This window comes from Phoca vitulina, unplaced genomic scaffold (assembly GCF_004348235.1).
Source record: "Phoca vitulina isolate PV1807 unplaced genomic scaffold, GSC_HSeal_1.0 scaffold35, whole genome shotgun sequence".
Lineage (NCBI taxonomy): Eukaryota > Metazoa > Chordata > Mammalia > Carnivora > Phocidae > Phoca > Phoca vitulina.
The window spans coordinates 6,027,188-6,042,572 of NW_022589738.1; the positions used below are offsets into that span (position 1 = coordinate 6,027,188).

The following is a 15,385-nucleotide window of genomic DNA, read 5'->3' on the forward strand; positions in this document are numbered from 1 at the left end:
TCAAATATTGACTTTTTTCCATTCTTTCCATTCTTTCCTTGTATATTTGACCTTCTCACTCCCTTTCTTATCCTTTTTATTTTCATATTTCTATGTTTTGGTCTCTATGCATTTTAGGTAATTTATTTTATCTATCTTCCAATTTTATAATTCCCCATATCTGTTATATCTAATCTGATGCTTAACTTGTCCACTGAATTATTAATTTATTACATTTTTCAATTTCTGGAAGTTCTATTTAACTCTTTCTAAAACTTCGTGATCATTATTTTATTACTGCCTCTTGTCCCTAATTCCTACTTTTCATGCAAACTATTACTATTTTGAAAATATTTAATATATTTGTTTTACATTTTGTATCTCATTAATTCATTATCTTCTGTCTTTGGGAGTTGTATTCTGCTGTCTGTTTCCTTGTGTGAATTGCCATTTTAATTCTAAACACATGTTCTTGGAACTTTATCTGTGGGAATTATTTAAAGTTTAGGTTTAGGGGTGCCTGGGTGGCGCAGTCGGTTAAGCATCTGACTCTTGGTTTCTGGCTCCCGTAGTGATCTCAGGGTGGTGAGATGGAGCCCTGCATTGGGCTCCATGCTCAGCATGGAGTCTACTTGAAATTCTCTCTCCTTCGCCCTCTGCCCCTCCCGCTCATGCTCTCTCGCTCTCTCTCGCTCTCTAAAATAAATAAATAAACAATTTTAAAATAAATAATAAAGCTTAGATTTAAGCAGTGCTAAATGAGAAAAATTTGTATTTGCTTTTGTTAGGTTTATTTGACACTATCAACTCAGAGCAACTTAAATTTTTGGCTTTTGGCTTTTCCAGACACCTATCAGTGTGAGCTCTGGACACCGACCCTTGTGCATACTGTCCTTCAAACTAGTGACCATAAAAAAATATTTTGGAACGCCTTTAACATTTTTGGTGGTTCATAATCTCTCTTAATTCTGTAAGAAAAAAGTTACTAATTTTATCCTGAGGCTCAAATATCTAGTCAAAGTTGCATGGATAATGAGACATGCAGGATATAACCCTAGGTTTTCTTGCTCCAAGTATAAAAATTACAACATAATATCAGTTCTTCTAACATGGGTAGAACCTATTTTATAAATAGCGGCCTTGTCTTGATTTTGCAATGGTAATATGATAGAAATTTGAAGATACTTTTTATTATCAGAACCTTCAGTTAAATAAGTCACTTGTGTTGACGTATGTGCGTGCTCTGTTCCTTCACAAAGTATTTATATATTCTCTCTGTTTTACCATACTTAATTTAATTCATCTTGGTTGGGACACCAATGTATTTACTCCATTTGTGGGCTCATATCTTCTTGAAGTTCTGGGAAATTTTTGGCTATTGTCCTTTAAATATTGTCTCTCCTGTGTTCTTTGTCTTCTCCTTTTGTAATTACATTAGTCATAAAGCTTCTTATTCTGTTCTCTCAGTCTTTCTTTCACATTTTCCATATTTTTTTTATTTTTATGTGGTATATTATGATCATTTCACTATAGTGAGTTTCTAATTTTCTCTTCACATTTGTTTAATTAGGTGTTTAACACATATACTTAGCTTTTTATTTCAATGACTAGTTTTGGGCTTCTATAAGCTTTACTTGATGTATTATCATCATAAATACCTATGTATTTTTTTGTGTGTATGGTGGTTTTATAAATTAATGCTTATTTTATTCCTTTCTTGTTTTCAACATATTTACTTTACTATACCAAGCGCTTTTCTATTATTTTAGGTTCATGAAGTACTAATTCTCTTGATCATGATGTTAGATGACTCTAAGTCACCATGTATTCATTTCTTCATATGGATTGTAATATTTTGCAGTGAACCAATGTTCAGTATTACTGTGTCTATGGAACTCTGAAAAGAATGACTTATTGTATGACTGTGGGAGAAGACTTCACAGATTTCACCAATCTGGGACTCAGTTTATGTTAATTTCTCAGTTCAGGAATCTAGAGGCTTATGGTTAGTATATAAATTCAGACCTCCCACACTCAATTTTAATTATCAAAGATTTTTCTTTTCCAGCCAGAATCCTTGAAAGACAGAATTGGGCTTGTAGGTAGGATTGGTCTATTTCCCATCTACATGTGGAGTAAAGATCTTGAAGTTTCTATGTTTAAACAGGGCTTTCATTTACATCTCTATATTAGATGTTGTATAAGACCACGTATAAAATGTCTTCAAAACTTTCTTTTAACCACTGGACCCTCAATCCAGGTTCACTATCACATGAGATAATATGCTCATTTTTGGCAAAAAGAGGGAAGGAAGTTTCCATTATATATTTTGATCTCAGCTATATCTTTAAAACTCCTTTAAAATTATATTTTATTCAGAATTTCCTTACATTTGAAAAGAGGGATGAGGGAATCAGTGAGTCTGTCATCTTCCTGGAAGGTGATTCTAGCTGAACATACTCTATTTACCAAACAACCATTAAACTGATTCTATTACATAACTAGAGACTAGAAAAAAAATTACTATAGAAATGGCAGTAACTATTATGATCACAATCTAGGAGACAAAGAATCTTGACTTACTTGATTTCTTTCTTAACTCTTGTGATATGTTACTACAAAATTGAAGCTGAGAGGAGGAAAATTTTATAAGCAGCTACCTCCTGGTTCATTTCCCATAGCAACCATTATTATTTTTTTACATTCACAACCCTGTTTACTAAAGAACATTCTGTCTCTAACCAAATTATTTATGTTTCCAAATTCTCCAAGGATCTTGCATTGGCAGTTGACAATCTCTGTTGTTATTTCAAGGCAAAGGAAAACATCTATGTGGCAATTATGCAAAGAGGATGTTTCCCCCTTAGTCTCAAAATTAATTCGTTATCATTATGTGATAGGAGAAAATATACCAAAAAATGAGTAATGGAATATCAAATCTAGGTTCAGGTATTATTTTACATAAGGTGATGGCAGTCAGCTCTGTGGTTACTTTTCTTATGAAGCAATGCTTTCTTTTAAGAAAATCCAAAGTAACAGAAGCATAATGGTACAGCAATGCTTTTCCCATTTCTTTTTTTCCTGAAGAACACTAGTTCTTCACAACTACTTGAGTAGGAATCCTATCATAAAACTGAAATGGAATTTCCCCTTTTGTACTGCAACTATCCAGATGTGAAAGTCTGCAGAATTTATTCCCCTTGTAGAAATTCATAATAACATTTGCATATCAAAAGCCCTGTTAAATTCTGGAGTAAGGAAACTTTGCTTAATTCAGTATTTCTCAAACTTATTTGGACACTTGATATTTTTCTTTCTTTTGAACAACTCCCACTATATTTCAGGAAGCACTGAGTCCAAGTGTGGTGTCTTCCACTTCTTACATGTGCCCTTGGACAAATATAATTAACCTCATTAAATTTTCTTTACTATAAAATGACAATGAGAATAATAAGGTTATTAATAAGAAGGTTATTAGTGGAAACAAACTAGATATAGGTGAAAGCTCTTTATAGAGATGTAAGGTTCTATTCAAATTCAAACAATTTTTAAAAGTTAGTGGAGGAATGCTCACACTATAAAAGTGTTTTTATCTTAAAAAATTATTCACATAAGGACTAATTTATATAATACATTTCTTTAGCATTTAAAGTGAAACTACTAACAAAACTAATTTTCTATCAACTTTTCAAGAACTTGTCTATTTTAGAAACGTGTACTTCTAATGTTGTTAACATACCTTACTGCAATTTACTCCAATGTACTAAAAACTATCCTTTACAATACAATATTGTAATCCTCCTCATAGTCACTCTACCACCTCAGTGTTAAATTTCAGGAACTTTGTCTTTTCTCAGTATAACACTTCTGAGAGTAACTGTAATGAAATCTGCTGTTCTAGAGAGTCATCTTAAATTCCCAATTGAAATGCATACTTATAAGAAGTATAAAAATATTTTTAAAATATGAAAAAAACCTGTTAAGTATTACCTGTCCAGATTATACATCAAAGTTCTACTAAATGTTTATTGTTGATAAAAGGAAGGATGGCTGAGTTACAGCACCAACGTGAAAGTCTAGGTGAAAAATATTCCATGAAGAAGCAAAACATACAAAGGCCCTGAAATGGAAATGGTGTTGGTATATTTAAGTATGGAGGGGATGTTTTTATGCCTGTATGACAGGGAGAATGGCAAAAAGGGAGACAAAGTTGGAGTAATAGGACAGGCAGGAACCAAATCATGTATAATCTCATGGGATTTCATTGAAAGGGTAATGAGCAGCAGGGGCTTGATAGAATCTCACTTATGCTTTAGGAGCACTCTGGCTTCACCAGAAAGAATATAGTGTAGGTGGGGAAAGCCTGGAAGCAAGGATTAGAGGCTGTTGAAGTAACTCAGATGAGAGATGATTATGCTGTAGACTGGGGTTTCCACAATGCAGATACTGAGTGGTCTGATTAAAGCTGTATTTTGTGAGTAGAACCAATAGAATTTGAAATGAATTATATGGATAATACAAGAGAAAAGAGCAATCATGGATGATATCTAGGTTTTGGACTTAAGTGACAAGGTAATTTACTAACACCCATGGAGCTGCTTTGGAGCCAAATTATGTAGAGGCGACAATCAGTTAATTCCTGACTGGAGTATGTTATGTTTGACATATCTGTTAGGCATCCAAAAGAAGTTGAAGACGTTGTTAGATATAAAATTTTGAATATCAGCATTATTTACTTGATCTTTGAAGCTATAGGATATCTAGGGCAAGTGGAGTTGTATTTAGAAAAGGGACATTTCTTTTCCATCTTTTACTCTGACTTTGCATTATTTTCGCTCCCATTCCTGGGACAGGTCATGTATGTATGCCTATTCCAAAGGGTTACTGTTTTTTTTTTTTTTTTTTTTTCTTCCAAGAAACATAATAATTAGCAATAATTCATACTGAACACATTAGGCACAAAGCCTATATTTGTTGTGACTCTCTACATTGAGCCTCTTAGAGTATTCTTTAAGTTGAGTCAAATCACTTCTACATTCTCATAGCTTTCTGTTTTCCTTTGCAGCACTTGCTACAATTTTAATGGCTGAATACAAGATTAAAAAAAAAAAATCCTTCCTTATATATAGAATTCTAGATAGCTTTATATAGCTTGCTCCTTCTTTCTGGCTTCAGTTTCCTTTTTTTACACGAGCATATTGTTTATTAATTCAGCAAGAATATATAGGTAATAAATTCTCACAGTTTGTTTATCTGAAAATACTTGTATGTCTGAAAATATTTTGTCTTCACTTTTGAATCACAGTTTACAGGACATTTGAAAATTTGCCGAGCATACTGAAGATGTTATTCCATTGTCTTCCAATATCTATTATTGATGAAAAGTCTACTGTCAACTTTGTCACCCTGTAGGTATTCTGCTCTTGGTCCTCAGTAGCTTTTATGATACCTTCCTGATCACTGATGTTCTGAGTTTCATTCAAACCTACCTAGGTGTGACTTGTTTTTATTTATTCCAGTCTAGTTGAGCTTTATTCAACCTGAGGACTCATTTAAATTGAGCTTTATTCAACTTGAGGACTCTTGTAAACTGAGATTTATTCAATTTTGTTAAATGTCAGTCATTTATATAAAATATTGTCTCTTCCCCAGGCTCTCCACTTTTCCAATCTGGAACTCTTTTCATGCATATATATGAGCTTTTTATTCCATTCTCTACATATTCCAGTATTTTCAGCAAAGCAAAATTATCCTCAATATCCTTCAGTGAATATATTCATTTTTCTTCTATGATGAATCAACTATTTAAAAAGCCGTCTGAGTTATTATTTTAATAATTATATTTTAATCTCTAGACTTTTTATTTTTTCAAATCTTCCTGTTCACTACTCAAAATGGCCTATTTTTATTGTAGGAATTCCATTACATCCTCTTTAAAAATCTTTTTGAACATTAAAAAAAACCCAATTCCTTAAAAAAATTTAAACACTTATTTTAATGTCCTTTGCTGATTGTTCTCTTATCTTTAATTTCCTCAGATGTGCATACTCCTTTTATTTTTTGGCATCTGTTATCATCATCTATGAAAAGAATTTTTTATATCCATTGTAATTTTAGTCTGTGAGCTTATTTTGCTTAGGAGTTCCTGGATTGTGGTGGTACTTTCTTTGTGTAATTTTTTGGCTGCATTTTCTTGAGCTCTGGGAGATTAACTTTCAAATGCTACAATTATGCTTAATAAAAATTACATGTAATTTTCTATTAAGAAATTTTCAAAGCCTTTGGTTTTTTTCTTATCTCTTTCTCTACTTTTCTGCAGGAGATAAGAATTTAGATAGAGAACTCCTGACATGTTTATGAGGAAGTATGCCTTCATCAGTAGAATCACCAGCTTTGTACGAAACTTCCTGCAAATGCTTTGCGACTCTAGATACAATTACGTGTTCAAGGATAAGGGAATCTAATTTGTAATCTATATCAAAAAAATATATCTATCTGTTGTTAATAACATTATAAATCTATGGTACATGCTGAGCCTAATCCTCTTAACAGTCTATAAAGACATAAAATTTAAAAATAATGTATCTTTTCCAGTGTTACATACAGAAGGAAGAAGAAAAAAATTTGATTCATTGAGCTCCTATAATACAGCAGGTGTTTTATAAATGTTACTATATTTTGTTATCACAAAAGTCCATATTCCTCTTGTACAGATGAGGGAAATCAGGTTGAGAGATATTTATTTACCCATGAGCATACAGCTAGAAGACAGAGTGGGATTCATATTCTAGACTGTTCATCCCAGGGAATGGCCTTTTTACTAGACCACACAGGTGTTATAAAACATCCTGCAGAAAAATTCCTCATGTTCAGTTTACAATCATTGCTTGGTCTTCACTGATCAGCAAGGTCTGCAAGTCAACAGGAAGTATAATTAGAACTGTCTTCTATTCCTAACTAGGGCAGGGGCTTCAACCTCCTGAATACTTAGAGAAAAATTTACCTGCTTCCTCCCAACCTGTTTCCCTTCTTTGTGGTCTCTAGGATTGTCCTGAGGACTATCGTTTGGAGATAACTTGCTACTCTGCTTTGGTCTGCACTCTTGTCTGGCCCAGGGCTGCCACATGGCTCCCTCAAAGTTCCAGACCTTGTCTGAGCTTCATAATTGCCATATATAGTTCTGACATGGACATAGTCCCTGAAGTGCACAAATTTTACACCACTTAGTCCATTTTTAAGCTTTTATCTCTGAAACAAGGAATATTAATTTCTCATTTTAAACGCAACTCACCAATGTTAAGCACTTTAGAGTACTCCCTGCAATCTTGAATTGTTACTCCTAAGATATGAAAGACTAACTGAAAATCAGTAAGTCCAAATGAAGTCTAGAATTTACATCTAGAGAGAAGAGAAAGGGAAAATTGGGAGAATGAAAGATGAGACAAATAGAGAAGGGGAGCCAAGGGGGAGGTAAAGAATACTGAAGTTATGATGACCTGCGCTGCATCAGAGCCACTGTAGGATTATTCCAAACGTAACTTTTGGTTAAGCTGTTCACTCGTGGCTAATCTCAAAAGGCTTCATTGTATGATAATTGGGAAAGATGACTCTAACCAGGTTGGTGGACATGTGAAATCAGTTTTTCAATATATATTAGTAATCAGTGGAATAAAAAGATACATCTTGGATCTGTCTATCTATCTATCATCTTTTATGCCTAATTAAAATTCAAAGCCAAATATAATTGTAATATTAAATTAATTGTTCTTCATACATATTATTATTACTTCTGTTAGCATGGATACCCAGAGTTTACATAAAAATATATTCCCGGGGCGCCTGGGTGGCTCAGTTGGTTAAGCGTCTGCCTTTGGCTCAGGTCATGATCTCGGGGTCCTGCTTCTCCCTCTCCTTCTTCCTCTGCCCATCCCTCTGCTCATGCTCACACACTCCCTCTCTCTCGCTCTTTTTCAAATAAATAAATATTCAAAAACTATATTCCCCACTCCAGGCACCTTCTGAATTTTGGTTCTCTCAGTTATAAAATCAAGAAGAAACAGTTTATGGGGAAAATACATCTTAGCATTTTATTATGACTTTTAAAATTTTATGCTGGGGGCGCCTGGGTGGCTCAGTTGGTTAAGCCTCTGCCTTCAGCTCAGGTCATGATCCCAGGGTCCTGGGATCGAGCCCCGCATCAGGCTCCCTGCTCAGTGGGGAGCCTGCTTCTCCATCTCCCTCTATCTACTGCTCTGCCTACTTTAGCTCTCTCTGTCAAATAAATAAATAAAACTTTAAAAAAAATAAAATAAAATAAAATTTTATGCTGGTTTACATGTCCTTGGTTTATTTTACCAATCATCATTATGTTTTACAAATGTATGTTGAGAGCCCTTTATGAATAAGGACGTAATGACATTTTAAGTGGGTGGTTTGTGGAGATTTTTGATCCTGTGTCCATTTGACTATAAAAAATTAATAACTTACCTTGACCAGGTTGTAAAAAAATCTAATCCTGCATATAGGATGTGTCAAGACATGGGGAAAATTGGAATGGAGAAATTAGTTAGTAGTGAGATAAATCAAAGCAAGGGACTTCTCCTTGAATGATCTATTAAATTCAGTGAAAATATTTTACTTGAATTTTCTTCATGGTTGCCTTAATCTTTCAATTCATTTTGTATTCACAGACACAGGCTTTCTGTTAGTGTAAGCTTTGGTGATTTATGACATATTATGTTCATAACATCTAATAGGAAGGATAATAGGCTGAAATGTGCAATCAGCTGGAATAGGATTTCAAATGTAATATAGTCTCAATATATTATATTACTTCTTCCAGCTTCTCAAATATTCAGCTGCTATTAAATCTTAGGGTCCTGGATTTCATAAAAAACAGTGTATTCATGGATTTTTGTAATGTTTTGTAAAAGAAGTAACAATAACATGTAGTATATTTTTCCTTGGTTAATAAGCAGCATTAACAAAATTACATGCTTAAAAAATAAAGCTATGCTGTCTAAGGCATATTTTTAAAATACCCCATATTAAATGGAATCAACAGTATCACATAAGAAATTCCACAAAGTCTCATCTGAAGGTTGAAACAAATGAAATTATCCTTTACATAGGTTGAAAATGATTGAATATCTATTGGTTTCAACCTAACACATGAAGAAATCCTTATTTCCCAGCCTTAACACATTTGTTTTGTGGGAAGCACTATTTTTGCATGATTACATAGCAGCAAGCATTCCTCTTCACTTTATGGTATCTCAGAATAGGAACAAAAAATGTATTTGTTAGAAAAAATCCTATGGTTTATACCCTATTACAAATAAAGAGCGAAGACCCAACTTATGCGTATGAATTGCCTTTTTAAGGAGAAAATCATCAAATAACCATCCAGTTGTTTGAAAGAACAGTTGTTCCTTTTCCGTTTGGCTTGTAATATTTCAGTGGTCACAATATTTGATATTTTCCAATCTGCTATCATTTATAAACCATCTTACTAGGCATTCACTTCTGAAAAGCCTTTTAACCCATTAAGTAGTTAAGCCAGATACGAGGACTAAACTACTATTCTTCTAAGTCAATGAGATAAGGTCCTTATGCAAGTTGCTTTAAGAAGATGTCTCACCAAAGATTTATTATTTACCATGTATACATTAAGAAAGTAAAATTGGCATGGGATGGTCTCAGGAAAGCAATACGTATTTTTGGATTACACACTGAAATAATGTAAATGTATGATTCATTGACAAATTGACATTGCCAATGTTATGGAAAAAATGATGTGGCAAAACAAATTAAGATGCAGTTTTCGTTTGTGATAAAGGGCCTGTTCCCTATGTGAGTTGATTTATTGTGTTCTTAATCTGAAAAACTAATCACTAGCGTTGCAGGAGCCCAAAGTGAGGGGAAACTGCTCACTTTCAGAATGCATATTAGAAGTCTGAAATTGCACCCAGTTTGTTTTTTTTTTTTTTTTTTTTTTTCCGTTTGTTAGTAGGTCTCTGTTATTAGGGTAGCAATTGCAAACACATACGTGGGTTTGCCAGTAACAACTCACAATTTGTGCAAAGTTGAGTCTTCGAAACTGAGCAAATTTGCTCTCAATTTCCCGCCAGCGCTTGCTGAGCTGGATCTGAGTTGGCTCCACTGCCATTGCGGCCCCATCCTCAGACAAGCCCTCAGCTTGCCTGCGCACCACATTCAGCTCCTCTTTCTTCTTCTGCAATTCACGGTCAATTTCCTATTGAGCAAAACCAATACAGGGCCCAGGGCAGTTAGCTAACCACATCAACCAACCCGCAAGCAGCACACACTTCTCTCAGAAATTTCAAAGGCTGTTGTCATTTTATTGTCATGTTCCGTGATTTACAACTATGGAAGCCATCACTGTCATCTTCCCCCAAGGATCCAAATGTTTTTTCAGTTATCCTTCGAATGCTCAGTTTTAGATATGCTAATTAGTAAAATATTTAAATTCATCTAACATTTTCCTTTCTTCTCAATTCCTCTGGTGTTTTGGGGGCTAACCCAAATTGGAGTGGCTACTCATTATTTCTTAGGGACCATCCACATAGAATATAATTTAGAGGGTCAGTGCTTATTTATTTTCTTTTTTAAAGTTCTGAGGAGCTCAACAGAGAACGAAGCAAAATAAAAAGTGTGAAATAATAACAGAAAAAAAACATCTTCGGACAATATGCAAATCAATCTATAGAGATTTGACACTGATGTGTGAAGATGCTCTGATGAAATGAATGTGCTAACATGAGAAAGAAGTCGTCCATATACCGATAAATCATTTGTTCATCTGGAACAAAGATACACAAAGTCAATTACAAGTTTACCAGAAACCATACGACATTTCTTAATTCATTTTACATTGTCTAGAAATAAAACATTTTATTCATTCCACATTATGTCAATTTAAAAAACACTTAATACAATACATTTACCAAAACAAAACACAATACAAGGAAATGCAGCAAATCAGAGAGAACACTAAGAGAGGAAACAACAACATCAACGATTTTAAATATGATCCACACATGTTAAGATAAAGAAATTAAATTGTAGCAATAAAATCTAGTATTGACATTCTAAAACAACATTACCTTTATTTTCCTTTCATCTCTGGGTTCAGGTAGGCTGGCTAACTTTTTTTCAATGTCATCCAAGCATTTCAGGAGATCATCAGCCTGCCTCTTGTACTGATACCACTGGTGAGAAATTTCTAGAGCCTTTTTTCTTCTTTGAGACCTCAAATCCTGTTCATGGTGCAGATATTATTAAAATATCAATATATATGTATAGTACACTTCTGGCTGTAGTTATTTACAAATAATGAACCCCTCATCTTCTTGTACAGCTTCACTTAAATTCACATTTAAATGCTGAATATACAAAGAGATGATGAAATTAGGTATTTTTGTGGCAGGACCTATTCACACAAAGCTAAGGGAAACTGAACAACCCACTTAAAGTATTTTCTCCTGACATGTGCATAGTTGTTCAGAAATCTTGTCTTATTTAATTGACTAAATGAGTCAACTAAATTATCGTGTAGTCTATGTGAAATAGTTTAGTAGATGAATACACCTGTATTAACCAGACACTTGCACAAATTTAATGAATTTGTACTTGACTTTTAAAATAGATACAAATTCTAAAATTTGTATCTTCAGCCCTGGGTTCATCAACAAAATTTTAAGTTTACATAGCGAAGCAACTACATTCATGGTTTTAGCAGTCGTCGTAAAAATTTTCATTGGCCATGAATATTTTGTGATTAGAAACATGAAATCATCCTAGTTACCATATAAATTGTTTTGAGCTATATACATAGAAGTGTGAAAGATACATATCTGTGAGTGTACATGAAAATGACAACTATTATAAAAATGCTCTTTCTTTTCAGGCTTCCATGGCCAACTTTTTCTTATTATATCAAATCGTGTTCCAAATGCAAAATGATGAATTAGTTTAAAAAGAAAAGGGAAGTGTATGGTTTCCAATCAACATGATGAGATAAATAAGGGCAACTGCTTAATAAATCAACAAAAGGGGGCAATTTATCATCTTGCTCCTTACAAGCACACCCAATGTCTTCCCCGATCAATAGAATTTGTTGTAATGCCATTTTATGATAACACAAGGGAACGTAAGAGTTCAGAATACAGCTTTCATTTCTTCGGAACATTAGTAATTAGGGTTTCACGTACAGATTTAACTGGAGCAAAAGAAAATAAGGAAAATCAAAGAACTGCTGAAATATTCATTGCTTTGGAAAAGTTCTGACCTTCTTTGAAATATTTCATAAGGACTAGAACTGCAGCCACTTGGCAGGTTAATATAGTTACTGAATTTGGTGGTGTAGATTAGTTTGGCAAGTGGAGCAGATTTTCATAATCACTTTTAACATTTATTTGTAAGAATGATCTAAATTTCATTCTCATTTTGTTCAAAATTGAGGATGTAAAATTCACTGCAGTTTACATTTTTAGTTGAATTTCTAAACCTCCTGTGGAGGTAATAAATTCCTGGGATGAGCCAGATGGAATGCTGCTTTTTTCAAAGGTACCAGGATAAAGCCACGTGAATGAGCGCTGAGCCATGTCTTATTCGTGACACAACTCACATCTTCACCAAGAGAAAGGGCTTGTGGTCATAAAATCTCAAACTCCTTTCATTCCCTAAGCACAAGGTGATGCGTAATGTGTAAAGATATTTAGAGACATTATATAGATTTCTTTAGAGATATGCCAGATAACCATTAAACACTGCTGTGCAGTAGGACACATATCATCATATGACCACTATCGATGCTTTGGAAAGCCTGGTCACAGTTGGAAATGTGTGAATTACAGAGCTTTCTGATTTTCTGAGCACATTATGGCTTGCTCTTGCACTCCCTCAAGGAAGAGGCCTTTTCTATTTACTATATTTATCAGCAGTTACCTTCAGAACACCTGCTGGCCAATTAGACTTTCCTTGTGGATTCCTTGCGGGCACAATATTGTGTAATTACATTCTCAGCAGTGTTTATTTGGTTGTCTGACTATATGGGGAAAGGTTTTATACTCTTATTTGCATACAGAAAGCAGACTTCATCCACCTACTAGGTGGATCTACCCGCATAACTATATAGCTCTACAAGAGTGATTTACAATGAAAAGTTCGGCAATTAACAGTATTAGAAAATCAGCCATGCATGCCAATAGGGGATATTGAAAAGCACATTAAAAAAATAAAAGGTTATTTCACAAAACTCTTCACAAGTCCGGTGTCATGTCAAGAACTTCCTAAATATTATTATAGAAAAACCAACACTATTCTGTCCTTTCTGCACACATCCAGATGAGTCACATGGGTGCTTGAGGCTATACGCTACCGCTGGTTCATACGAGAGTGCCAGTTCTTCTTCAAGGACATTATTTTTGAGGATTCCTTTATAAATGAAATTAGACTCTCTAGACGCTTAGTTAGTTGCAACGAGTGACTCTCTTAAAGGCGAAATGAAGTTAATTGAAAAAAAAATTAAGTAGAATCCCAGGCCTTATTAAACAAATATTAGATTACCAGAACTGGACCTACTTTAGATAAAATCAATAAAAATATAGGCAGCAGAAAACCCACAAAAATATGAATTGGTTATTCTGGCGGTTAAGCAGGTCATTCAAGACAGACGTAAAAGTAATGTAAAAATAACTATATCAGAAAATTAAATGTATAAACACAATGAATAATGCATTGTAATATTTTCCAAGCACTACTCAGAAAAATTTGTCTCAGCCAAAAAAAAAAAAAAAACACAATTTTTTAAGCAACACTTCTTTCAAAATCAAAGACACCACTCAAAAATGTTAAATAAAGCACACACACTGAACAGGAAAAAAAATGTATTTTCTGGTGACTAAGACTCTTAAGCAGATTTTATTTATGCACAATATAGTTTACCCTACATATGAAAAAAAAAAAAACCACAGGCAAGGTATATTATAATTTTAGCTCTAATACCTTGAGAGCATTATGTTTTGTCTGTAACAGCTGTTGTTTTATCTTTATTTCCTCTCGCTTTCTCTCATCTGTGATTCTTTGTTGTAAGTTGTCTCCTCTTTGCAACAATTCTTTTACAGTACCCTCATTGTCTTCACTCTGATTAAAAACAACAAGTACAGTCTTCATTTTGGTTTTTAAAAAGCTGTACATCGTTAAAAAAGAGATAATAAAACATGTTATTTAAACGCACACAAAAATCCAATTTAAGACTTTCCAGGAAAGTTATTCTAAGATACTATGCTCATAGTTTTGCTTTTATATGGTTTGCTTGAGCTTTGAAAAGAAGGATCTAGGAAGGACGCCAACCAATTCAAAACAATACACCTGATGGGGGGCATTTGTAGGAAGATAAGGTTGTAAGGTACTACGTCATTTCAGACAAGGTACCAATTGGTGTGAAGCATTCTTCTGGCTTTGATTTTTGGTAGATTTCCTGAAATTAGTTTGGAGAAGTGAACTAAACGTGTCATCTATAATGTAACCTAACCCATGTAAAATATGGATGTGGATGCATGTCAGATGGCAACGATTCTTAACATTTTAACACACTCACTCCTAAGTGAACATATTTTAAATGTACACTAATTTCTAGTCACCTACTTTAAATAACCTGTATGTCCAAATTTAGTACAAATATTAGGGCATTATTAAAAAATGATGTGTTCAATCGCTGCCGAATATTGCAACTAGTTTCTAAAAATACATCAGATATGCATGTTGTTTTTAAATAAATGCAATCCAGTAAGTATTAAAATATAGATTAGGAAAATTCCTTGAAAATTATTTTTGGTATGCATTTAGTTTTTAAACTCCAAGAATAATATTTTCATTTACTTTGAAAGAAAACTATTTGAATAAGTGCCAGTCTAATATGGTAGCATATATGACCATTTGATTTTTCACTTCTAGTTTCCTATCTTTCTTTCAACTCAGTATATGAAAACTTTCTTTTGAGGAGGTTCACCCTGCAGTGGTACTCAAGGTACTCTAATGAGCTAAGAATAACAAATATGAGACAATTTTTTAAAGTCACATGTATGTGTATTTGTGTGTAATCATCCATAGTACTCAAATGCTACCTATCTAAATCTGCAGTGCATATTTAAACTGCTATACGCAACTGAAGAATTATTTATTTTTTCAGAGGAACGGCATTTTATCTGAGATTTGTCAATTACTAGTGTAATAAAATAATATAACATGGACATACGTTTATAATCTGTGAAAGACCTTATTTATTTTAAAAAGTCTTTCCCTTTTAGTCTTTCCTTTGCTGGGGCTGAGGACAAAAAATAAACAACAACAACAAAAAAAACCTGCTTCACTTCTTCTCCCA

The 15,385-nt window shown here is 33.6% G+C and overlaps 1 protein-coding gene across 13 annotated transcripts in view; it reads right to left on the bottom strand.

Annotated features, from left to right (window-relative positions):
• Window positions 1–15,385, bottom strand: part of DMD (dystrophin) — a 2,446,616-nt gene that overhangs the window by 1,181,787 nt on the left and 1,249,444 nt on the right. For 12 of the 13 annotated variants that reach the window (XM_032426633.1, XM_032426634.1, XM_032426636.1 and 9 more), the window contains 3 exons: window positions 14,008–14,145; window positions 11,106–11,258; window positions 10,052–10,234 (listed from right to left, as the gene is read on the bottom strand). In XM_032426633.1, the coding sequence (XP_032282524.1) occupies window positions 10,052–10,234; window positions 11,106–11,258; window positions 14,008–14,145 (474 nt within the window). The remainder of the gene's footprint in view (window positions 1–10,051; window positions 10,235–11,105; window positions 11,259–14,007; window positions 14,146–15,385) is intronic. The other variant, XM_032426635.1, reaches the window with a different exon arrangement.